Raw genomic sequence first — 26,084 nt, forward strand, 5'->3', positions numbered from 1 at the left:
ATGTTACTCAGCCATAAAAAAAGAAATTGTTTTATATGCAGCAACAGGGGTGGAGCTGGAGGACATTCTATTAAGTGAAATGAATCAACATAGAAAGAAAAGCACTGTATGGTCTCACATACATCAGGAATGATAATAGGAGTTCTAATAGGTCTCGATAGTAAAAGCCCAGAGTCAGATACAGGGGAAAATGCTGAGAGATTGAAGAGACAGAGGAGCAAAACCACAGCTACCTTACCTACTCGACTTCCCAGCCGAACAGACTGAGCTCCTGTCTCTTCCCGCCTTATCACTTCTTGTCTGTTTGTACAGACCTCCAGACTTCTATGGTTAACTAGTGGCTAGCTCTGCCCTCTGATCTTCAGGCAAGCTTTATTTGTGCAAACAAGATATCATAACAAGGAAGCTAAGAACTTGATATTGAGAAAGGTAGAGAGTAGAATAGTAGTTAACAGATTCTGAAAAGGGTGTTCAGCAAGAGAGAATGGGGAGAAAACATTTAATGGGTTCAGGGTTCACTGGGTTGGAGAAATGAGGCATATATTCTATGCAATATAGTAGAATACCTGTGGGTAATAAAAGTTAAGTCAGTATTTCAAACAGGGAGCATTTTGAACATTCGCAGCACAAAGAAATGGTGCGTTTCTGAGGTAGTACATGTGCCAGTTACCCTAATCTGATCATTGCACATTGTGTACGTGATGAAATGTCATTGCTTTCTGAAATATGTACAGGTGCGGTGGCCAGTTTGAAATACACATTTTTAAAGAATGGGCATAAATTCTTTAGCTTTTGTTATGTCAGTGTGATGTCTTTATTCCTCTATATCATACTAAGCCATCTGTCTGCCCCCGTAGCCCTCGTACATTATTTACTACGAGCCCAGTAATGTGCATGCAGCCACCTACAAGCGCTCACGTGTCTCCAGCTTCTGCAGTGCTCCCCTGTTTCAGTAGCAAACTATTTCATTCCTATCTATCAAGACTAAAACTTCATTAGAAAACCTCCCGTGACATAGTTAGATATTCTCACTGTATTCCTTTTTGTTTAATGTTACATTTTTCATGGGAGTCAGTGTACACTATTTTGTGTGGATATGCTCATTCACGTTTTACCTTAGAGTCTATTCATGAGTCTAAGACTGTTAGGGTTAGTAAGAGACTATGCAGTGCATCCCATGCTTGCTAACATTTTAGGTGAATAATCTTATGGTTATGGTTATAGACGGATACTGAGCTACCACTAATGCTTGCGTTTCCTTTTTGTAGGTACCATTGCCCAATGCCCAAGATTTTTTATGTGCAGTTGACTGTAGGAAATAATGAATTCTTCGGTGAAGGGAAGACTCGCCAAGCTGCCAGACACAATGCTGCAATGAAAGCCCTCCAAGCCCTGCAGAATGAACCTATTCCAGAAAAGTCTCCCCAGGTGTGCTGCTGCTGAGTGTGACAGTCTCTTCCCTGTGCCTCCCCGGGGACGTTACTGAGCAGACAAATAAAGTAATTGTATAATAACAGAAATGATCTGTCCAGCTAGAGAAGGATCATGGCAGTTTGCTCTCACATGCCCATTACTATACTAAACTCATACTTTCCTCCCAGGAAGACCTCGGTTCACCAGTGGAAGTCACTTGCCAGGCAACATGAGATTTAGGCATGTGTGTATAAAGATGGAAGGTAGCATTCATTTGCCTTACATTTAATGTGCCGTGTATTGGGCAGAGATTACATTGTGTTAACCTGAGATCAAGGAATGCAGGCAAACACCACAATGGATTTCAGCAGTTTAGGGAATTGAACGTAGGACCTTGTGCATTAAAAGACAAACTTCTCCCAGCTGAGCCACATCCCCAGCCTGAGGTCAAGGAATATAAGGCGGAGGAGATTGCTTGAGAATTTGGAGTCATACTTTAGTTTGCAAATTAGAATGCTAAGGCTATTCTTGGGTAATTTTACCCTTTCTTATGTTTCATTTACTTTCTCCATTGACTTCAATAATATCTCTAGTTCAGGCATTTCCTGTAGTGTAGCCAGCATCTTACGCTTTTCTGCTGAGATATTCAAACCTTACAGTTCCGTCTCCTAGATTATCCTTTCTCCAAACATGGTAGTCTTCTTTCTTTGAAATTTGTTATAATGGTGGACATGCATGTTTCTCTGCTGGTGCAACTGTTTATGGCAACATTTAACCATTTCTAATTAGACTGTAAGCTCCCTGATAGCAAGAATTGTTCCCTTATTCCCTTTTTCATGCACACTGTTCAGCACAGATGAGACTCTGCAGAAGTATGTACTGCATAAGTGAACAGGTGAATGATGCTGCTGTGGACACAGTTCCGACTTCTTGGATTGCATCCTGTACTCTGTCTGTTATATAAACCCTCGGGTCATGTTAGAACAACGGTTGGGTAGTGAGGCAGGTGGGCAGCTCTACCGTAAAAGACTCGGGTCCAAAGAATGTGTGGCTGGGGAGAACACTTTCAAACTCAACATTAGCTGCTTCTGCTTCAGGCAAGACAAAACAAAATCCAAAAGCCTGGCAGCATAGTCCTTGCCTTGTGATAATTCCAAGAGAATCCACTATATGTCAGTGTCTGTTATTTCAAGCTTTTTAGCTAGACCCACCTGATTGCAGAACAATATGAAAGTTATTGTGATGTCTAGCTCCAGTGCTACCCTGTTTGTTTATTTGGTTTTTTTGTGACTTAGAATGGTGAATCAGGAAAAGAAATGGATGATGACAAAGATGCAAATAAATCTGAAATAAGCTTAGTGTTTGAAATTGCTCTAAAGAGAAATATGCCTGTCAGTTTTGAGGTAAGTGTTCATTTGTTTTTCTTTGATTATTTAAACAAGTTAAATGATGCACAAGCCTCTTGTGTTGGGATCTATTACCATGAAATGATTTATGCCCTGGAGGAATAGAAATTACTGTAATGTTATGAATATTGTGGGTCTCCTTCACTTTTTTGTACTAGGCTATCTTTATACATGGCATTTCAGTTATGACTATAAAATTTGTTTTCTGATCACAATTTCTGTTAATCTATAGAGTTCAGTGTTTTATTTATTTACCATTAATTTGATCCTATTTAATTCAAGTTATGAGTCAAGTTAATGTTTAGTGATACTATGGTAATATCCAGTTCCTTCTAATTGTATAGAGGTGAAAACATGTTTGCCATATTCAGGGTGAGAATCATACCTAGGACCTTGCCACATGCTAAGTACATACTCTAGGACTAAACTAGTTCCAGAATATGTCAACATTAACTGACAAATCACTGCAGAGAAATGATACAGATGCCTACAACCAAATATGCACAAACTAAATATTTGTAAAAAGTATAAGAATTATTTAAAAAAGAAAAAACCTTAAAAACAATTTTATAATGCCTTCCATATTAGGAAATCATTATTTTTGAAGCTAATATATGGAAAGTAGACAGGAATAAAGAAATAAGCTCAAACTTTGAGAATTCCTCCAGGTTACAGCGTTTACCTTCTGCGAAATGCCTACATTCTTCTTATTGAAAGGAACACTGGAATGAGAAACTGCTTTCTTCTAGATCAGAACTCTGAGAAGTCATATTACCTGATTTTTTTGACCTGTAGCAGGTTGCAAGTAGCAAAATCAGGAAGGCAGGAAGAGAAAGTACTTATAGACTGATTGTGGGGAAACTGTGATTCCTACCAAGAGCGTTCAGCACATATCCAAAACTCACTGGTGTGTAGGATCTTTTAAAGACTTAAATAAATGTAAAAGAAAGTTTGTAAGTCATAGAAGTCACTTCTTTGCACATCTGTATGTTATGGCATAGAGATTGATGTTCATACCGATGCTCTAATGTGACAATAAAAGGTTAAACATCCAGTATTTCCTAATGAGTTAGTAAATCACTTTTGTATGTGTATGGTGCCTGTGTGTGTGTGTACATGCACATTTGTTCTCAACTTATAGGTTGACATAGGGTAAATCATTCTGAGCCTTTTAGGGTGGAGGGAGAGGTGGAGCCAAAACTCAGAAATGAACCAGGGACCTTTCTCTACCTTAATTTTTGGGAAAAGCTTTCTCATTGAAATCAGAACTTGGCTTGGCTGACTGGCCAGTGAGTGCTACAGATCTGCCTGTGTTCATCTCACCCAGTGTTGGGTTTACAGGTGTGTGCTGCAGTGCCTGGTTTTTACACAGATGCTAGAGATCTGAACTCAGGTCCTCATGCTTGCACGGCAGGGACCCTACTAACTAGGCCATCTCCCTGGCCCAGTAAATTACAGCGATAATTAATAAGCATGTGCATTGGAATAGTAAAAATGAGCAGTTGGTGTTTAAATTCGTAAACTTGAGTTACTTGAGATGTACTAGGCTATTCTACTAGAAGTAGAATTCCTTATTCTACTAATGTTGGGTTATTAAGATACTATATTGTTTTTAATTTCTTTTCCTAATTGGACCCCAGTATTAGAAGATAAAATTCCAATTAAGTAGTAGATTGAATACTGTATGTTCCTTAGGTCAGAGTTTTAAAGGAAACTAGGATTTTGAGTATTCAGGACTTGGAATCTATCTTTCTTCTACAAGATGGTATAGTTTAAATATAAGAACATATTAAGTAGTCAGGGATATTCCTAGTTGAAAGTTCCATAATTCTTTACACTGAAATCCTACACATTTTTATGGTCTATCAGTGTACCATCTATCATGTCACCAGAATTCCTATGAGCTTAAATCTCCTTATGAAAATAGTGTTTGAGGTTTCTAATGGGAGGGTAATTTTCATCCTTTTTCTGTTTTTGAAAGTCTCCACAGGAGGATACTTCATAACTCAATGATGTTTGAAATATATGTAAACTTAGACTAAAATGCTATACAATTTTTTCTGCTCCAGTATGATCTTATACAAACATAGTCATGTATGGTACTAGACAATGGACCATTGTAAGATAAGACTTCATCATCTTTGACCTCTGGTGTTTTACCCTGAGAGGGCACCATTAGATATATTTGTAGTGATGTTATTTTCACTCTAGATGACTTTTATAGTTTGGAATCATAGCTGATATGGCATGTTCTATACTCTCAACTTTGTGTCTGTAAGACATGGGGAAACATAGCTGATGGTAAATTATATGCTTGTAGAGATTTCTTTCACCTTTGGTTAATTGAGAATCAGAAATCTTTTACCTGAGCACTGCTGATATCAGACCTTTAGAATAGGTATCTGAAAGAGATACTGTAATTTTGGCACGATTCTCCAGATTAGTTGGAGGGACTATTAAGAAAGATTCATGCTGGTATGGTGTGTTGATCAATATTCTACTTGTATTTAATAGGTTATTAAGGAAAGTGGGCCACCACATATGAAGAGTTTCGTTACCCGGGTGTCAGTGGGAGAATTTTCTGCAGAAGGAGAAGGAAATAGCAAAAAACTGTCCAAGAAGCGTGCGGCAACCGCTGTTTTACAGGAGCTTAAAAAGCTCCCAGCTCTTCCTGTGGTAGAGAAGCCCAAACTGTTTTTTAAAAAGCGCCCTAAAACAATAGTAAAGGTAAGACTATACTTGTGAATACCCATTTCTTTTACTTAATTACTGTAGTCACGAGCCACAACATAGGATTTTTGGTCACTATAGACCACATATATGTGTTTTGTCCTATAAGATCAAAATGGAGCCAAAAAATTATATACCATTTTAATATACTTGTCTATGTTTACATGTACTTATATAATTTAAATATTGCAAGCACCACTGAGTTAGAGTTGCCTTAAGTTTCTAGCAAGTAACATGCCTAGGAACAATTGTTACACAACGCAATCCAAGTGTGTAGTAGACTATGTCATTTAGGTTTGTGTAAATACACTGTGATGTTTACATAGAAACGAAAATCATGTAATGACATTTTCTCAGAATGCGTCTCATTGTTAAATGACATGTGACCATAGTACACTGGCTGTATGTAGGCTCTGGACATAGGTTTCTCACGACAGATCCCTGAACCAATGGGAAAAAAGTAACTTCAATCTTCTTCTCCCTTCCTTTTTGCTGTCCCCCCATATTTCTCCCTCCTTCTGTCCCCCACACTTCTTTTCTTCCCTGCCCCCTTTTCTAAATCAGGATGTAGATCATGAAACAATAAATTATTATAATTTTATTCCTTTGTGTATTTGTGCTTCTTAGCATCCATTTTTGTCTCCTTTAATATAGTTTTCATTGTGGCCATGTAAAGTAGATGGCTTTATCCTTCCTTTTATTTTGTTTTGTGTGTGATGTGCATACGTATGTGTATGTGTGTGCTTGCATGTATGTTGGCAAATGCACATCTGTGTGTGTATATTTTCAAGCCTGAGGTTAACATTGGGTGTCTTCCTTGATCATTCTGCATTTGTTTTTTGAGGCAGAGACTCTAAATCAAACCCAGAGCTCACCAGTTCAACTAGCCATCCTGCTTTGGGGATACCCAGTCTCTGCCATTACATACTGGGATTATAGGCAGGCCACCAGGCCACTAGGTATTTTTGTGGGTGCCGGTGACCACTGTGGTCCTCATACATGTGCTGTAAACAGATTTTTCATTTTGGACTGTCAACTCACAAAAACTGACATGAATACTTATTATTAATTATGAAAGCTTGGCCCTAGATTAGGCTTGTACTATTAGCTCTTATAACTTAAATTAACCCATATTTTTAAATCTACATTCTTTTATGTGGCTGGCTTAGTTGTCTTTACTTTGTACTGACCATCCTGTTTGCTCAACATCTGGCTGGCAACTCTGCCTTTTTTCTTCCAAGAACTCTCTGTTCCCCAAAGTCTCATCTACCCTCTTCCTGCCTGGCTAATGGCCATTCAGCTCTTTATTAAACCTGTCACAGTGACACATCTTCACACAGTGTAAAGGAATATTCCGCAACAATGGGCAGCAAGTGTTTTACCTTGTGAGCTGTCTCCCGGCCCCTATTCCTCGTTTTCTAAGTAAGGCTTCACTAAGCATGGTGAGATGCTTTACTTCTTTCTGTTTGGCTGTCTTGTGGAGCAGCCTGAGCTGCTCTGATCCAGTGAGAGCAACAGCTTCTCTAGGGCTGCTGCACTGTAACTTCTCAAGTATCAGGACACGGGATAATAATCAGTGATAACGCGATAGGGACGATGGAGCATCAAGTGGAAGCTGTAAACCCCCGTGTCCCTGACTTTGTCCATGCTGTGTGCCTTGTCATGCTTCATCCTCACGGAAGGCCTCTGAGATCCATGTGTTACTTTCGTTTCCATTCATTTCCCCAACCTTGCCAAGGAAGAATGCAGAACACACAGCTTCTCAAGGTGTTGTAACCAATTCTTTATTGGGTCATATTTACATTAAAAAGTTGAAAAAAAGGGAAAGTTGGGACTGGATTACTTAGCATTTGGTGCAGACAGTGTGGATGCTCAGTGTAGATGACACTGTACTGCTGGAGAAAGCCTCAAATTGCTACAGTTTCAGTTCCTCACTCGGTGGGCGTGTCATGCACAGGCACATTTGAATCAAGGACTACAGATAGGAATCAAGGACCATGAATGAGTTTCTGTTGTTTGAAGCATAGGATACACTTGTATATTTTTGTAGGGTTTTCACCTTCGTGCGTCTGCTCTATTTGAAAATACTTACATTATACAAAAATGAGTAACTACATGTTCTTTTTTTCTGAAAACTGACTTTGTTTACTTGGAAGAAAATGTTAGATGTGCATTCCCTGAACTAGCATTCCATGTGTTATGTAAGGAGGAGATGAATGGTAAAAACAGATGGCACATGGATCCTCTGATCACGAGGCACGTGGTTCTGAAGAAAAGTGGAGTGCTGTCTTGTGTTCTGAGTACCTGGCAGGCGGCAGGGTGGAGCTGTTAGGAGTACAGCCTTCACAGCCAGTTTTGAGTGTGACTTCCTGGCCTGAGCAAATGGCATTGTGATCCTGATCAAGTGTGGATGATACTTGCCTCATAAGATGGTCTTTACTGAAGCACTGATACATTAGTACTTATGAAACATTTCTAAACTACTGAGGTGATAATTACCCGAATACTGAGATGTGTATTACCTGATGCTGTCTAGTCATATGAATGTAGCCATGATCTATCAAAAACAGATCCCTAATATAGTTTCTAGTTTTTCTGTGCTGGAAGAGCAGTGCTTTATATCAAAATGGTCACATAAGATTGATCACAATATTAAACTCAGGTCAGTCTTAATAAGTTAAGACTGTTAAGTTGTTAAGGGTAGACAAAGATACTACATTTCTAAAATGGCATTTAACTGTAATTCCTGTGTTAGCTATAGCCACTGAAGAACAGTTGTTAGAATGTTATCTTCCAGAGCTGGGGTTGAGGGAAACAGTACTTTTAATATATTAACAAGCATGCTATCCTAGTGCTTTCCAAGCCTCTTACTCTTCGTCTGGATGGCCATCCTGCCTTCTTCCTTGTGTACATCACGCTTGGAATTACTTGTGCTATGTCTGCCTTATGGAAAATAAAACTTGGAGATTTTCTGAAATGTAGGCTATTTTGAGAAAGGAAGTTCTTGTAATGAACTGGAATCCAAATTATTTTAAATATTGAAGGTCAATAAATAGGTTAGTTTGGAATATTATCTTGAGTTTTTATTATTTTCTTCACGTCTTTATATATCTTACTCATCTGGGATGTATGATTCCTTCTGTTCAGTAGAAGTAAAGATCTGTGATGAGTATCTTCATTTTACTTAAAATAACAAGAAAAAAACATCACATTGTCTCTTATCCTTAATGTTTCTGTGATGTATCAAGCTGCTGTCATATAGGAGGAGCATTTGTGTGTGAGGAACCCAGGTTCCCACCCCAGAGTCAGGTTTCAGGTCCAGTAATTTCTTTTTTTATATATATTGTGGGCCTAGCCTTTAATGGCTGAGCCATCTCTCCAGCCCCAGATCCAGTAATATCTACCTGTAGTGTTCATTGGAAACTGGTTAATTGTGAGCTGTTTTTGGATTTTAAGATGATTTATGGAGTCACCTCCTCACATGTATAGCTTATCAGATGACCTCTTTGAGTTTTGTCTGTTTTTAATATAGTTGTCTTCTTTAAGGTAAGATTTCAAAAGAGGCTTTCCAACATTGGGATAAAATTTTCTGGACATGGCTTTTGTAAGACTGTCCTTACTGGTTTATAGGATAATCTGAGACTTGATAGCTAAATAATAACTATCAAGGGCATAGTACTTTTCAATCAAGGAAAGAAATCAAGCCATGAATAATGTTCCCAGATTTCCACCTTTACCTTTTTATTTATGTATATGGTTCAATGTCATAACATCTATATAAACATTCGTTTCTTTGAGACATAGAGGCATCTTTAGAAGAGCCTGAGAATGAACAGAAATAAAGACATTACCGACAGCCTCTTGTTGGAAGTACAGATTTATTGAGCAACTTCTAATTGCCATAGCTGCTTCTTAGCATTTTTATTAGGGTCTTTCTCAGGCTTCCTCCTTCCTTTTCCTTTCTCCATAAAAAATACGTTACTCCCTTCTCGCTGTCTCTCAAATTCATGACCTCTTTTTATTAATTGTTGCCACGTGCATGCACACATGTATACATACACACATGTTCCTAAATATACCTCCTCAGTCTGTATACTGTTACTTCCATGTGTGTAGCGTCAGTCTGGCCACTTGGTATTGGGTAACCAGTTGGTGCATTCCTCCCTGGGGAAGACTGTCTCTCCCACTCTCAGCGTTCCTTAGTTGCCTGCATTTCTTTGTGTAGGGTCGAGGCCTCATGATCGTTCCCCCATCCACTTTGGCATGTGGTTTGTGTTCACTTCATGTTTAGGCATACATGTTGGTGAGACTTTATGATGTAGCTTCTGACATGACTACAAGAGACAACATCAGAGCAAGGTCCCCGATCCTCTGACTCTTACCCTCTCTTCTACCGTGGGTTGTTTGCAGATTATCCATTGGGGCCGAGCTCCACAGTTTATTTTCTGATTAGTTATGGTTTTCTTTAATGGTCTCCATCTGTTGCAAAGAGACATTTCCTGGATGAGGGGTGAGGACTACACTTACCTGTAGGTAAGTATAAGGACAAATATTTACAATGTAGTGAGGAATCATGCTGGTTTAGGAGAGTCGTGGTTGCAGGACTTCCCTAGCCCTGGGTAGCTGGCTGGGTTTCCAGTAGCAGGCATGATTTTTCTCTTGTTGAGTAGATTTAAAGTCCAGAGTATGTGAGCCACCACTACACCCTTACAGTTATTGTGCCATGCTGATATTTGGTGTGGTTCAAGGGCACCAGAGCTGGGTAGGACTGTCATTTGTCACCTTCCTGTGGAAGCTCACATGGTGCCCTCTTGTCCTATAAAAGATGGGCCTCAGGAGGAGGCTTTGGGGCCAGTTCCAGCTTAAGTGACTGCAATGTGTGGTGTCTTCAGCAAGAGGGATTTACCTTCCACCTATGGCTGGCACCTGAGGGCAATGGCAACAGCTTGAAACACTTTGGGAGTCTCTGACAGCCCTGGTCAACAGCTCAAAACAGGACTTCTCAGGCCCGGCCTTGGGGGTTTTATTAGATAGTCTTTGGCTCATGGAAGGAACATTGTCAGCCCACATGTGAAATTTTCATTTATACATGGACTTACATGTATCACAGTTTTTGTTTCAGTTAATATTATGATTCCTTATGATTTTTTTAAAAGACAGTTTTACTGTTATTTTATCTTTTCCTCCTTTTTTTATTTAGCCCCCTTCCAGTCCCTAATCAGGACCCTCCCCCATTTCTCTAGACTGATCACTTATGCTTTGCCAGTGACCCTTTATAATTTATTTGACCCGTAGTTTTGTATGTGGTAGACACTAGCTAACCGTCTCCATTGCTCTCTCATGTCCAGCCTAGCAATTGCAGCTGTGGGGTTCACGATGTCTGTGTTAGGGTGTGCACACGTGTGGAGGTCAGAGGACAGCTTGGAGGATTCGCTTCTTTCTTTTCCCTCTGTGGGTTCTGGTGCCTAAGCTCAGGGCATCCAGCTGTGCCGCAAGTGCCCTACCCACTGAGCCATCTGGCTGACTCTGAGGTTTGCAGTCTTACTCTCTTCCTAGTTCCTCCTTTACACCTAATGCTTCAGTTCAGTCTTTAGAGAAGTGATTCCCAAGTGTGCTTCCGTGTTCTACACCATGTGCTCCGCACTGCTGCTTCATAATTCACAGGCGCCTCAAATTCAGTATCCGCAATTTGTCATGCTCTGTTGTAACTCTTTCTTCATCTGGTGTCTGGCAGCACTCAACGATCTGACACTGAGATTTCTTTTTACCCCTTGTATCCAGTAAATCATCTGATCCTGTTAATACCTTACCAAAACATTTCTCTAGTTCTCTCCATCCCTTCTACTCTGCTTCCTGTTAGTTAGACAACAATGTGCTTTCTAGTTTGGGATACTCAGGAATAGTTCAGGAGTTCAAGGCCAGCCTGGCAACATAGTAAGCTGCCACCTCTGCCCTCCTCCTGCCTCCTACAAGCTTCTGTTTTCCTCTCCTGTCTAGTTGGGGTTGCTGTTGCTGTGATGAAACACCATGATCAAAAGCAACTTGAGGAGGGAAGGGTTGGTTCAGCTTGTGCTTCTGCGTCATGGTTCATCATCAAAGGAAGCCAGGACAGGACTAAAGCAGGGCAGGCCTCTGGAGGCAGGCGCTGGTGCAGAGGCCATGAAGGGTGCTGCGCTGCTTCCTGGCTTCCTCCTCATGGCTTGCTCGGTCTGCTTTCTTATGAAACCCAGGACCACCATCCACAGTAGGCTGGGCCCTCCCACATCTATCACTAATTACGAAAATGCCCCACAGCTTTTGTACAGCCTGACTTTATGGAGGCATTTTCTGTATTGAGGTTTCCTCCTCTCAAATGACTTTAGCTTGCATCAGTTGACATGAAACTATCTGGCATACCTTCTTACCTTTGGGGCTGTTGGATTTCTCAAATTTCCCAAGCTGGTGGGTGTATATTCATACTTCACCATGGTTTTAATTAATATGCATTTGCCCAGCTTCTAAGAAAAGCTGTAGTCTTTCTTTCCATTTCCAGTCTTGTGATACATCTGTACATCACTTTTTAATATTATCTATTTATCACTTTTTACTTATCTTCACTTTCTTAATATTTTTAGGAGTTTCTAAAGGTATGTTTTGGTGCCTGGATCCATTTTTTAAAGTTATATGTTGTAAGTGTCTACTCAAAACTCATGTCTTTCCCTGTCCTGTTCCATTTTCTATTGTTATTTGTGAGTGGCTCTCCCACCCTAAAGAGATCACCCAGTTTTAAAGCATAAGCGATGCAGTTTATCTTCACTATCTCTGAGCCTCAGTCCCGAGGAAGCCTACATGTTGGATCCATTTGACAAATTTCTGTTGCAATTCTTCCTACTGACTTTGATTTATCCCTTCCAGTTGGCTTTGCTGGGCTGGAGATGCAGTGGAGATCACTGCTTTCTCTAGGCTCTAGTAAGTTGTGCAGGCAAGATTCTGAAATTTTTCTTACATTATTTCTTTTAGGCTGGACCTGAGTATGGTCAAGGAATGAATCCCATCAGCCGCCTGGCCCAAATCCAACAGGCCAGGAAGGAAAAGGAGCCTGATTACGTCTTACTTTCAGAACGTGGAATGCCTCGACGCCGAGAGTTTGTCATGCAGGTATTTTTAGCCGACATAGTACATGTTTCTGGAATCAATGAAAAGACTGAGGAGTTCCCAGGGTGGCACAGTGATGTGGTGACGGCAAGCCGGGCCTTGGAAGGATGTGTAACTATGTTTACACTGTGGAGCATTCTCTTTTGACTCACCCGTCAACTTGGAAACATGCTGGTGTCAAGGACATGTTAGATTGACAGCATGAGATTTGGAAGGGCCTGTGAGTTCACATGGGTTATTTACCACAGACTTTATCGTTTAATGTCTGTCTCTTAACTTTTCATGTTGCATTTTGCAGTCAGGGTGATTAACTATTATGATCAGAAACAAAGGGAATTAGAAACAAAATAAGAAGGGTAGATGTAAGGGGTGGAAATGGGCCAAGGGCATAAGGTTATGGAGCTCTCTGGAAAATAGACCGTCTGGCCTGGCCAACTGACCATGGAGACTGAGGGGGAGACAGAACTCTATTTTGCAGCCAAGAAACTTGAAGACTGGTTGCTCTGTAAGAGCTACAAGTGAGGTCAAATACCCAAGTTGCCTTGTTCTTATCAAGCCTGGCCAGGCCCATCTGTGTTTGTCAGTTCAAGCTATACTCTTGGGGCAATGTTGATTTTAATTTTTTATTGAGAAACATATCCAAGGCTGGTGAAATGGCTAAGTGATTGAGAGTGTGTACTCTTCTTGCAGAGGACCCAAGTTCAGTTCTTAGCATTCAATCAGATAGTTCATAGCATCGCAACAGGCATATCATGATGCTGCTAACTCCAGCTCCAGGGGGTGGGAGGGTCTCAGACACTCCTGATCTCTGTGGGCACCTACACTTGTAGTCATATGTGTACAGATGTGCCTGTGTGCGCATACACGCACGTGCATGCACGCTTGAACATGCACACACACTTTAAAATAAATCTTTAAAAGGATATTGAAGTGGGAAGAAAATAGTGTACTGACCCCATACATCTTTGCCACACTGGATTCAACTGTGACTTCTCACTTTCATCTTGATTTCTTTATCCCTCTATAAAAATTTTAAGTCTAATTTCTAACCGTGTTTTAGACTTAACCTAGTGCATAGCTCTGAAAATATTTTTCTTACAGTAATATTTGTTAGAAGAATCTAATAACCAGTGGGTGCTTATTCTTTATTGTGTTCAAACATTAAAATTTTTCTGTTGTGAAAGAAACTTAAAGTCAAACCCAAGGATCTTACCTTTCATACAATACAGATAAAATCAACAATTATTTACCAAGTGTTGAGTATATATCAGATATCTCAACATCCAAACATGGAACCTTGTATTAATTAACTACTCACACATAGCTAAGTTTTGCACTTCTGTATGTATGTGATAACAGATATTGATAAGTACTGGGGATATTATAAACGTTTACTATGTAGTTGTTGCTTTCCTGTCAGACTTCTGGAAACCCAAGGTTCAGAGTTAGGTATTTTCCTGTGGTTGGTAAACACAGAGTGTCTAGGTATCATTAGGACCCGGAGCACTGCTCTAGCATTTTCACTAATTAGAATGTATTAATTACTTTTCCTTTGCATTCTTAGCTCTTAAGAATATGAGGATCTGTTTTTTAACACACACACACACATATTTGGATATAATCTGCTTTTGGTTATATTATATAGTTCCTTTCATGGAGTGTATTGAATCCCCTCTTTGAGAGAGTTCAGAGTGTCTTTGGCTAGCTCCTATTTTATGGTATTCATAAACATTCAAATCAGACAGGAACATTTGGCTATGCTTTTGCATGCCTTCACACAGGATTCATGTATGCTGCCCTCTTCTCTGGACACTCCGTAGATTCATTGCAATATTATAGCAGCTTTATTAAAGGAAAGGCTTTTATATAAACTCATAAACAGTATTGTCATGGTATAATTGAATGTGGAAGAAATATATTTAAAATAATATGCTCATTTTTATCTATTATACCTTCCCAAAATGAATTTGTATGTTATGAAATGAATACAAGTTATTGATTACTGAATAAGAAAATTTTCCATGACATCATTCGGATAGTTAGTTTCAAAGCAAATTTATTCCTTGGGGTGGGGGTAGGAGTATTATTGTGACAGAGATTCTTGTAGCCTAAGCTGGCCCTGACTCACCATGTAGCCAAGGATGGCTTTGAACTCTGCTCTCTGGATTTTAGGTATATGCCACTATGTCTAGCTTTCAGAGCAAATTTCTTTTTGTATACCAGGGCTAATGAATCTGAGGAACAAATTTGTTTTGGAGAGAGGTTTTAATTTTCAAACAGAAAATAATGACTAAATTACATGTGAGAATGCTGTATTATCATGAATCCTATTATATAATTATACTTTTTTGACTAAGAACTCCAAGTTATTAAAATATATATAAGGCAGATTTCATCAGTCTTAGTGAAAGACAAATGAATTTTTCAATGCTATTTCTGGGCTTTTTAATTTCTTAGTTATTGTTGAGGGTTCAGTGTATGTTAATGATTACTGAAAGACAAAAAGTCTGACCATCTTGTATCTGCAGCATGGTAGAGGGCCACTTTTTGCAGACAGTACTATTATAATGTCAAATCTTATCTGTAATCTTATAACACTTGTGAGCTTTGTGGGAAGATGACCATGTGTACTTTTTACTTTTATAATTGATTTTCTGAGTGACCTATTGTGTTTGTTTTTTATGATTTATTTATTTTTATTTCATGTACATTGGTTTGCCTGTATGAGGGTGTTGGATCCCCTGGAACTGGGATTGCAGACAGTTGTGAGCTGCCATGTGGGTGCTGAGAATTGAACCCAGATCCTCTGGAAGAGCAGCCAGTGCTCTTAACCACTGAGCCATCTCCCAGCCCCGACCATTGTGTTTGTTAACAAGGAATGAGAACCATAGCCACTCAGCAGTGTGGCCTCTCAGCACAGGGTTCCTCTAGATACAGCCCAAAGACCACTGAATTAACTGCTTGTGTGAGGTGAGGGGTGGGTGAGGAGGGAAACGAGTCTGGGAAGCACCTGTTCGGAAGGAAGCCATTCCTTAGAGAGGATCAGAACAGGTCAGGTGGAAACCTGGCAGACACAGGCGCCAGGATAGGAGCATCGTTGCAGTCAAGTCTCTTAGGAATAAAGTGCCTGGAGCCTTGGCAATTCCACGGCAGGCGAAGGTGACCGAGGCTATTTGCTGCTCAGTGATCTTTGGTTTCTGTTTACTTCGGTGAGCCTTTTGACCCCCCAGAGAAGCGGAGGAGGCTTTTGACGCAGCTGGTCTAATCTTTTCACCAACAGTTGTTCCAGAACGGTAAGGGCTGGTGAACCTGGGGAACAAGCCAAGCCGTGTTAAAATAGCAGGTATTAGAAGGGAATAGCTGAGGATGGGAACACATCTTCCTCAGGGCCTGTGCTGAGGTCAGGGTCAGGCCAGCACTGATAGAGCAGGAACTGTGAGTTCATTCTGCTGCAAGGAACTGGCACAGTGTCTGGTACAGCGGTGCTTCTCAGGGCAGTCCACATAAGGCCGCAAGCTGGCTTCATGGGGCCGCCTCACTTGGGAGAAAAGCAGTGACCAGTTTCAAAACCCTTTACACATTTGCACTACAGATGTGATAGTTTTACAGCAATCCTGCAATGAATATGTTTGTAGTTTCATGTGGTACAACAACTGTCACTCAGACTAGCTACTATAATTCCCTGGGAGTACATCCCTTTACCATATAACTTACATGTTTATGCTTAAGTTTCTGTTTTGTAACCTTTGTGTTATAGATCCCGTTACTTAAAAGTGATTGATTTATTAAAGCTTAAAAGGAGTGATGGAAATGGTAGCTCAAATAAAACTGAAAATAATGAATAGCTGGTTATACTCAACTGTGGGAGCCAGACAAGAATCTGTATGTTCTAGAACAGGAAGAACAACTGCTGTTAGGGTTTTAGACAAGAACCAAAACCACAAAGTATAATTAAAAGTATCACGCTGTCCATGTGGAAACTGTATTTACCTGTGCTTTAACGCAGTCTTTGCTAATACCTAGTTGATTGTCAGTAAAATTTTGTGAAAGTGGCATGAAGCTGTTGGAGTTTTATTTTTATTTTTTTACCATGTCCTCTTTTATTCTAAATCAATCAATTAATTTAATTATTTTACATCTCAGCCACAGTTCCCCTCCCTCCTCTCCTCACAGTTCCCCCACTCCCATGGAGCTTTATTTTTTATTTTTAGAAAAGTGATATCTGGTAACATAATCCAATTTATCAGACACAGACTATGTGTTGGGGTCTCTGGTTTACTTTCTAGTAGCTTTTAAGAATGTGCATTCATGGGGATCAACTAGGAACCATTCCATATGGTCCTGTGTTATAATTTTACTTTTTTGTGTATCTGTGTGATGGGGGGAGCAGGATGCAGGATACGAGAGAGAGAGAGAGAGAGAGAGAGAGAGAGAGAGAGAGGAGAGAGAGAGAGAGAGAGAGAGAGAGAGGCATTTGTGTTGTATGGACCTGACCTTGATGTCAGCATACATCCTCGATCTCTCTTCTACTTTATTCATAGAACCATGCCTTTTCTTAGCACTTTGCTCTGCTATAAAAACTCTAGAATTTGCTTGTTAAATACATGAGGGATTTGGATAGAAATTCAGCAAATGTATAGATCAACCGACACATGCATCACTGTATCACTGTTGCTGTAACCTATAAACATGACATACCATTCTATTTATTAGTATTTCCTCTTTTAAAGATTTATTTACAATTTGTCCTTTGTGTGTATGAAGTGTTTTGCCTGCAGACGCCAGAAGAGGGCATCACATCCCCAAGAACTAGAGTTCCAGTTGTGGGCTGCCATGTTGGGTGCTGATGAACTAACCAGAGTGCTCTGTAAGAGCAGCCATGTTTTAATTCCATTTTGTATATCCCTCCTTATAGTTCTACTTTTCTCTTAGTACATATCTCTCTAAAATAGTCTTACTCAACTCAGAAAACATATCTCTCTAAAATAGTCTTATTCAACTCAGAAAACGGGTGTAGAGGATGACTCACATATGTTTAAATACACACACACGCACACCACACACACGCACACACTATCTGCAAATTGCTTACAAGAGTTTATAGGAAGTTTGCTGTTCTACACTAAGCAGTTATGATTGATATAGATTTTCTCAATTTCCAAAGCAACACTGAGACATGGTTGCTGGTATTCTTGCTGTATTGATGAGGAGTTTGAAGGTCAGGGAGTTGCTAAACAATGTGTAGCACCTTATGCAGAAAGGAAATCAGATAGTTGAATTTTGCAAGTCCTCGATTCACTTGGAAGTCTTTTCACCACAGTATTGTACTCAGCTTTATATTAATTTTCTTTAGGAACTGTTTAATAGGATACTTTTCCATACTGGATAGTGAGCCTAGAACCCTGTATATGTTAGGCAAATGTTCTATCACTGAGCAGTGGCCCCAGCCATAATATCAACTCATAGAAACTTTGTACATTAGTCTAAATGGCACCAACATGAATTTCCCCTTTCCCAGGTTATTACTGAAAGTTGAGAGTACTAAATGTAGTCAGAACAAATGTTGTGTTAATATAAACTTCATTTACTTAAATTAGTAAGGTCTAAAGATAAATCAAATGATAAAGAATGTATAAGGGAGTAAAATTTCTAGAAGAAAGCCACACTGAGTAACCACCAGAATCTGAGGGCCGTTTTCACGTATTTTCCTCATGTGCGTTTTCACTTGCATATATAAAATTTACAGGAGTGAGATTTTATCTTTCTGTTTTATTTTGGACTGACCTTCACATTTTTTTAGTCCTATGCATTGCTTTATAATGTAATTATATTATGCAATTATATAATGTAAATTAATTAATACAACTAATTAATTTCTTCAACCTCAATAGGTCAAGGTGGGCAATGAAGTTGCTACTGGAACAGGGCCTAATAAAAAGATAGCGAAAAAGAATGCTGCAGAAGCGATGCTGTTACAGCTCGGTTATAAAGCGTCTTCCAGCCTTCAGGATCAGCTCGACAAGGTGAGAATGGACACGTGCCTCCTGTCTGGCATGGACTTAACATACTCTGATCTCATCTGCTGTCAACATTGAGTTTTCATTTCTATGAGGCAGTGCTCTGTGAGATTTTCTGTTAGAAAATAACATCCACTTACTGGGAAGATGTAGTTCTAGCAAGTAATAATAAGTCTAGGATTAGAAATACTAAATTTTTCTATGATAGTTCATACCAACATAATGTTGTCTAACTTATTGCTGCTTGGCTCGTCATATACTTTTGTCTGTATTTGCCTCTTAAGAACAGGGGATGTTAGTCTTTGGTTTTGGAACATAGCTGGAAACTAGAAACAAAAATTTTGGCTTAGTCCCTTAGGGCAGTTTTTGTACTAGGCAGACTCTCTATAAACTAGTTTTATTTATTTGTTTCCTGTTTATTTTAAATTTAAAGGTAAACTGAAAGAGTATTTAGTTTTTCTTCTAAGACCATGTTCATAGTTCTCTGTTTCTTCTGCATCAGCTAATGACATCATTAGCACCTGCCTCCATTGCTGAGAGGCCTGAATTCAGCACGTAGCAGAGAGAACAAAATTTATTTTCTTTTTTATTACCATTTTGTTATCTACACTTATGTAGAAAATATTTCTATTAAGCATTTTGTTTACACAAAAGTTTACAACAGAACAGATTTAATATTGCTCTTATAACAGTGGTTTTCTTTGAGCAGACCTTTCTCACAGGACCCTAGAGGGCTTTAGTTTCTGCAGGGACACTCCTTAAGCTTAGGGGGAGAAACAAGGTATCTTCCGATAAACATTTGGCTGTGCTTTTCTTAAGGCCATGTGATTTGTTTCAGTGATTAAAAAATAATTTCTCTATGTGATTGATATTTCAATTCTGTTTTCTAAGCTTGGCTACTCAATGCCTTTTCTCCTTTAAAAAGTATTTGTAATACAAAACATGTTTGCATTTCAGTAGATCTTAGATTGTGTGTATGTTGTTTTAGTTTAGCACATTTATATTGACTTAAAACTGATGAGTGCTTATAAAAACGTCAAAATAAGGCACTTTTAAAGACATTTATTTATAAGTTAAGTGAAAAAACAAAACAATATTTCCTTTATTTGAGAAGCCTTTTATTTTTTGCATACTTACTAAAGTAGCAAGTGTTCTCCAGAGAAACAAAACCAACAGGATATGTGCACATGGGCGTGTGTGCACGTTTGTAAACACACACAGACATTCATTTAAAGAGTGGCCTAAGTGATTATGGTCCTCGGGTAGTCTGCAGTCTGTGGGAGCACCTAGCAGGGTGGAGACTCAGGAAGCAGTTCTACTTCACAGACAGTCTGCTGAAGAATTCCTTCCTGAGGGAAATCAGATGACTGCACGTGCCCCTCCATATTGTGAAGGGTAATATGCTTTACCTAAAGTCCACCAATTTAAATGGACATCTCATCCCACACTTCCTCAGAAAAACATCAGTTAATGTTTTACCAAATACCTGAACTCTGGCTCAGACGATTTGACATATGAAACTAACCCTCACACTCACACCTACAAAATACCAGACACTTATAACTGAAGATAGCAAGTGGACTGAAGCCTAGTCCTTACTCTCAAGTGTTGGGAATGAGGTGTTGTGTTACAAAAAGAGAGAGAGGTTGGTCGGTCACTGTTTGATTGGAAAATAAGGGCTTAAAAGAATTGTTCATTTAAGACTTAAACTTAATCTAGTTAAGTTCATAAAAAGTAATTCTCTCAGAATTATGGGGAATGGATTTGAGCTGAGGGGTTGAAAGCAGGGAGGGCAGTCAGGGAGGCAAGTGGAGTTGTTCACATATGGAGCATCTGAACAAAGAAGCTGGTGGGAGACATAAAGAGAGGAAGTCCCAGGGATACTTCGTATGTGTATTTGGTACAATTCAGGTTTAGATAATATGCATGGTGGATACAGAAGGAAAGAACACCTGCAAAAAGGGAGCCAGAGACCGACTCTTGCAACCAGGTGGTAGTCTCAGCGAAGAGGTCAGAGGGGAGGGTAGAGTGTAGTGTGCAGTACCAGCTTTTAACCCATTGGTGATTTGCGTCTTTTGGGAGAGCAGCAGGTGTTTTTAGCCACCGAGCTGTTTCTTCAACCACAGGCCATTCTTCTTCCAAACTCTGCTATTCATCCTGATGTTTCTTCCATTTCTTAGTTGCACAGCTCACACACATTCATCATATTTATAGTCCTTTTTCATTGGATTCTAATTCCTTTCTACATAAAAAGCTATTAGTGGACCATCATCAATGTAGCCCAATGGTTGGAATGCTTGCTTAGCCTGTATATAAGGCCCTGGATTCAATGGTTCAGTACCTGGTGCATCACATAAAATAAAACAAAAACACTTACAAAAGAAAAGAAAAAAGACAAAAAACAAAACAAATAAACAAAAAAGCAAACAACCTTAAAGTATGGTTACTCTCTATTTCTTGATTTAGGAAAACTGCCTATTAGCTGTGTGATCTCAGATACTTTGGTTTGCATCTTTAAAAGCCAAAATGGTAATAACAAACATCAGATTTTGTGAGGTAGAATGAGATCATCTATATTCATACAAAATAATTAGGTCATTATCAAATATAGTCTTAAACATTACAATTGTTAGTGGTTAATACTGTTTTTGTATTACTTTTATTGTACAGTAATTTCTGTTTTGCAAAGAATGCCTTTATTAGAATTTTGTAGTCAAAGTTTACAGCAGTGACCTTGTATCAGGCTTTCTTTAGGGGACACCAACTAGCTCCCAAATTATGACACAGAGACTTGTTATTATTAATTATGGATGCTTGTAATGTTTACTCTTCCTGCCTGCTGCCTGGGTCCTGTTGTTTCTTTCAGCCCCCAAATAACACACAGGACACTATAATAATTATGAAGCTGTTGGCCATTTGCTTGATTTCTTATCAGCTAGGTCTGATGTGATTATTAACCCATAATTACTAATTTATATTTTATAAGAACATCTTTTTGAGAACTCACTCCTAAGTGCCTGTTGCTTGCATGAGATCAGATGGCAAGAGCTCTCCTCACTACAGTTTCCAGAATCCTTCTAGACCCACCTATCTTGTTTCCCTATTGGCCAACAGTGCTTTATTCAAACCACTCAGACACATATTTACAGAATGACGTCTCCCAACAGATGCTCAGCCTTATCTTATGCTTGTCCAACTGTTTCTCTTCATCTATTTTTTGCCTTGGAGTTTTTTACCTTTCTTTCATTATGTGTGTCCTACTGTTCCTGCTTCCTCTGTGTCTGTCTGGCAGCTGCTTGTCTGGCTGGCCCTGGCCAGGGTGTCTTCCTCTTTTTCTCCTGTGTTCTCTCATCTCTTTTTTTCTCTTTTCTTGCTCTCAAGCCTAGAATCCTCCTCCTACATATTCTCTCTTCCTACAAGCCCCGCCTATCCATCTACTGCCTAGCTATTGGCCATTCAGCTTTTTATTAGACCAGTCATGTACCTTAGGCAGGCAAGGAGAAGCAGCAACACATCTTTACATAATTAAAGGAGTATCCCACAAGAGATCTCTCGGGGTAAATATGGAGAGGACAGGAAATGTTGTCTTAAGAGGATAAAGAGATAAATGAAGAGTGATGTGCTTTCTGGTTTATGTTACACTACTAGTTTTGGTAAAGGTGTCAACACATTTGTCATGATTCTTAATTTAGTGTTTTACTTTTCTTTTGCCAGTATGTTTCCTTGCCACCTTAAGATGTATAATGAAAGAAACAAAAAATTCTGTAAAAAAATAATGTTGGCTGATTATTTGGTACACTTATATTTTGGTGATACTTAGCAAAGGTTTTTTTCCAGAAAGGACACAGTAACATTTCTGTTATTATTTTGATTTTAGAAGGGATGAAAATACTTCTTTATTTCTTGAGTAAAAAATACCGACCATTTTCTGTGTAATACATATTATATATGGCAGGTTTTCTTAATGCCTTATAAAGTTACAAACTTATGCTTGCAAACTGTAGCAATCCAGAAGCAGCAGGCAAAACAGAAATAGACTCGTATGCAGAAAGGGGACAGTGTCCTGTTCACACTAGTTACTCCTGTAACTGTCACCTCGGGTGAGAGTTGAAGAGGGTACACTCAGTAGCTATGGGAGAAAGTTTTGCCCTTGCTAAAGTGGTCAGTTAGCATTGTTTTAATATGCCTGATTGTGTAGATTTCAACAACTGATTTAATCTTTCAGACAGGGGAAAACAAAGGATGGAGTGGTCCAAAGGCTGGGTTTTCTGAACCAACAAATAACAGTAAGTTCTTATTTTGTGTTATATGTAATTGCTAATCATCACTGGCCCTGAATGATTCTGTCTAGGCCATAGGTGCAGTGCTAAGCATTGTGGAAGGAATAAGGGAGTCACAAATTCTTGCAGTCCTAAAACTGGTGAGTAACTGGAAAATTAACACTTAAATCCTTAAGCTGCTACAGTATGAGTACTGTTAATCTACATGCTAATAACATTTTAAAAGTTGTTATTCTTATTTAAATAATATTCTTACAAATAAAAAACAAATCTCAAAATCAATTATCCCTCAATCAGTTTTTAACAGTTCTAATTTCTTGGGTATAAAGCAATCTTTATATAATTATAATACAAAATTTTCTCTTTTTTTGAACCCAGAGCACTGTATATGGTAGACAAGCTATAACCCCAGACCCTATTTATAATATTTATACTATTTTATATATATGGTATATATAATATGTATGTATTACACATATAATTATATACCTTATTTGTACTACTTATAGTATAAATAAAATTGTTATGCTGTTTACATTTAGCATTGCAACATACATTTTTGTATTTTGTTGAGTTCTTAGAATTTTTAATGTTTTATTAAGGTTATTAAGTTAGTATTAGATTGTAAGTATGAAATTTCACAACTTTGTTCCCCCGATAGTCAGACACTTAAAAATCAGCCTATTATCAAATGTATATGACTCAGATAATTTTTTACTGTGCATACAGATATTTTTCTTTAAAAACATTTTAAAGATTTATTTATTTTCATTTTGTGTGTGTGGGGGTTTTGCCTGAATGTATTTCTGTGTACCATGTGCATGCTTGCTGTTCACAGAGGTGAGATGATGATATCAGATCCACTGGAACTGGAGTTACAAACAGTTGTGAGCAGCCATGTGCGTGCTGAGAATCAAACCAGTATCCTCTGGAAGAGCAGCCAGTGCTCTTAACCACTGAGCCGTCTCTCCAGCTCTGCCCAGGCTTCCCACCTTTTTGATTTGAACACTAGCAAAGCTTAAATCTGCACATTGTCATAGCAAAGGGCCTACAGTCTTTTACTGGCAGTTTATCTTTTGAAGAATGGAAATCAGAAATGATTCTTTTGAAACCATGCTCATAGAATTGAATTCTTGATCTATCAAAAATGACTTCCATTAAGTAATACTGTAGTGAGATAATAATATTCTTGGGTAACTTTTCTGGGAACAATTTAAATCAATAGGCAGGTAGGCCTTGGACTACATAAACACAGGAATGATTCATGTGGACTCAACATGCAGCCCAGGAGAAGTGGGACCTCTTCAGGGTACTTAGTGCTCTGCTCTATTCCTTTAGTGTTTGGATATATCTGCTTGCAATTACTTGGTGAAGGGATGTATAGAACATTATAGTTTTATATAAAACATTTAGAAGTCAGCACCTATCAATAATCTTATAATGAAAATTGTTTTTCATACCTTTCCCCTTCTTTTGCAAAAAGGATATAATGCTGTTTACACTGGCCAGAAAGCCCATTCTTATACTTTTTTATCAGATATTTTTTGCATGCACATTCTGGCCAAAGAATATATAGTTTATTCTTGAAATTTTACATTTGGCACATTTTAAACAATGTGAACTTAGTGTATTTGAATATGGAAGACATACAGTTACTTATCTGACCCCTTAAATATGAGAGCACACTGTGGATAACCTGAATTCATTAAGTTGATATTTTGGCAGTTAGAATTAGATGATTTCAGCTGGGCGGTGGTGGCGTATGCCTTTAATCCCAGCACTCGGGAGGCAGAGGCAGGCGGATCTCTGTTGAGTTCGAGGCCAGGCTGGACCGGCAGCCTCCAAAACAATACAGAGAAACCCTGTCTTGTAAAACCAAAAAAAAAAAAAAAAAAGAATTAGATGATTTCTTATTTTATTTGACTTATTTTTTAAAGATTGATTTTTCTTAAGTTTAGTGTATGTATGCATCTCTGTTAGGGAATGCCATGCGTGTGTGGTGGGCGTGGGGTGGGAGGTGGGGTGTGGATGGGGGGTGCCTGTGGAATCCAGAATAGGACATTGTGCACCTGGAATTGGAGTTTCTGGTGGTTGGGAATTGACTGGTGTGGTTTCTGGGACCCCAACTTGAGTACTTTGTAAGAACAGCCTGCGCTGGTTTTTTTTTATTATTATTTGTTTTTTAAGAAAGTATAAGCCTCTGTGATTTATTTGGGAGCTGGGTGGCAGCCCCCCCACCCCAGAACAAAAGAGTAAGCCATCTGTCTGCAGTAGGTGACCATAGCTGCTGTGAGTTCATGAGCAGCATATGCTCTTAGCCACTCACTGAGTCAACTCTTCATTCTGCCCCGGGTTCATTTATTTCAATTTGATGAAGGTTAGTGAACCTCCTTTGCAAAGTATATGAAGAGCTACCACAGAGGCCAATGAGTTTAAGTAGTCAGAAATGCATACAAATGCAAGTCAGTTTTGTTTTAGACACAAAACTAGAAATGATAATAGTGTTTGGAGCCTTCCTAAAGCTAAGCTTTGACTCTTTAGGCCCCTCTTTGGTTTATAATGGCTCATAAGTGAAGTGAGTGCTTCCTCACCCCTTCCCAGCTGTGAGAGGTGAGGAGGGAGACCTACGTCCGGCTCTTTAGCACTGGTGCCTCAGACTAGGTTGCTTTAGTGAGTAAAGGCAGTCAGGGTTGCTTCTCACCTCCCATCGGCCTAGAGCCAGTGAAAGCTAATTAATCATATTAGGAAAAAGTCTCTGCTCGGGAACTGATCACCGGGCAACAAACCACTTCCTAAAAATTAGTTTAAGTTCGGTTATTATGGTAACGTTTTGACTGACTTCTTGTCTACTTAATTTCTTGCTGTGAGTGATCTACACCCCTGTTAGCATTCTTCAGGCAAAGGTGTGAGCAGAATCTCCAACATCTTCGGGGCGTGAAAAGATGGACTGCCAGTGCTGGCATACCATCTCCCCTTAAGCAACTCTGCTTACATCTTACTACTGACCGAGTGTGCTAAGCGTTTTGCATACCGCTGTGTAAAGTTGAGAGTCTTAATTATGTAACAGTAAAGTGATTAATTAGCAGCACTGAATAGCATCTAAA

The 26,084-nt window shown here is 39.1% G+C and overlaps 1 protein-coding gene across 7 annotated transcripts in view; it reads left to right on the top strand.

The window, feature by feature from the left end:
- Positions 1-26,084, top strand: part of Stau2 (staufen double-stranded RNA binding protein 2) — a 264,400-nt gene that overhangs the window by 97,788 nt on the left and 140,528 nt on the right. For all 7 annotated transcript variants that reach the window (XM_040741416.1, XM_040741415.1, XM_040741414.1 and 4 more), the window contains 6 exons: positions 1,269-1,428; positions 2,709-2,816; positions 5,334-5,546; positions 12,549-12,686; positions 18,575-18,706; positions 22,926-22,986. In XM_040741416.1, the coding sequence (XP_040597350.1) occupies positions 1,269-1,428; positions 2,709-2,816; positions 5,334-5,546; positions 12,549-12,686; positions 18,575-18,706; positions 22,926-22,986 (812 nt within the window). The remainder of the gene's footprint in view (positions 1-1,268; positions 1,429-2,708; positions 2,817-5,333; positions 5,547-12,548; positions 12,687-18,574; positions 18,707-22,925; positions 22,987-26,084) is intronic.

Source organism: Mesocricetus auratus, unplaced genomic scaffold (genome assembly GCF_017639785.1).
Source record: "Mesocricetus auratus isolate SY011 unplaced genomic scaffold, BCM_Maur_2.0 Super-Scaffold_6730, whole genome shotgun sequence".
Taxonomy (NCBI): domain Eukaryota; kingdom Metazoa; phylum Chordata; class Mammalia; order Rodentia; family Cricetidae; genus Mesocricetus; species Mesocricetus auratus.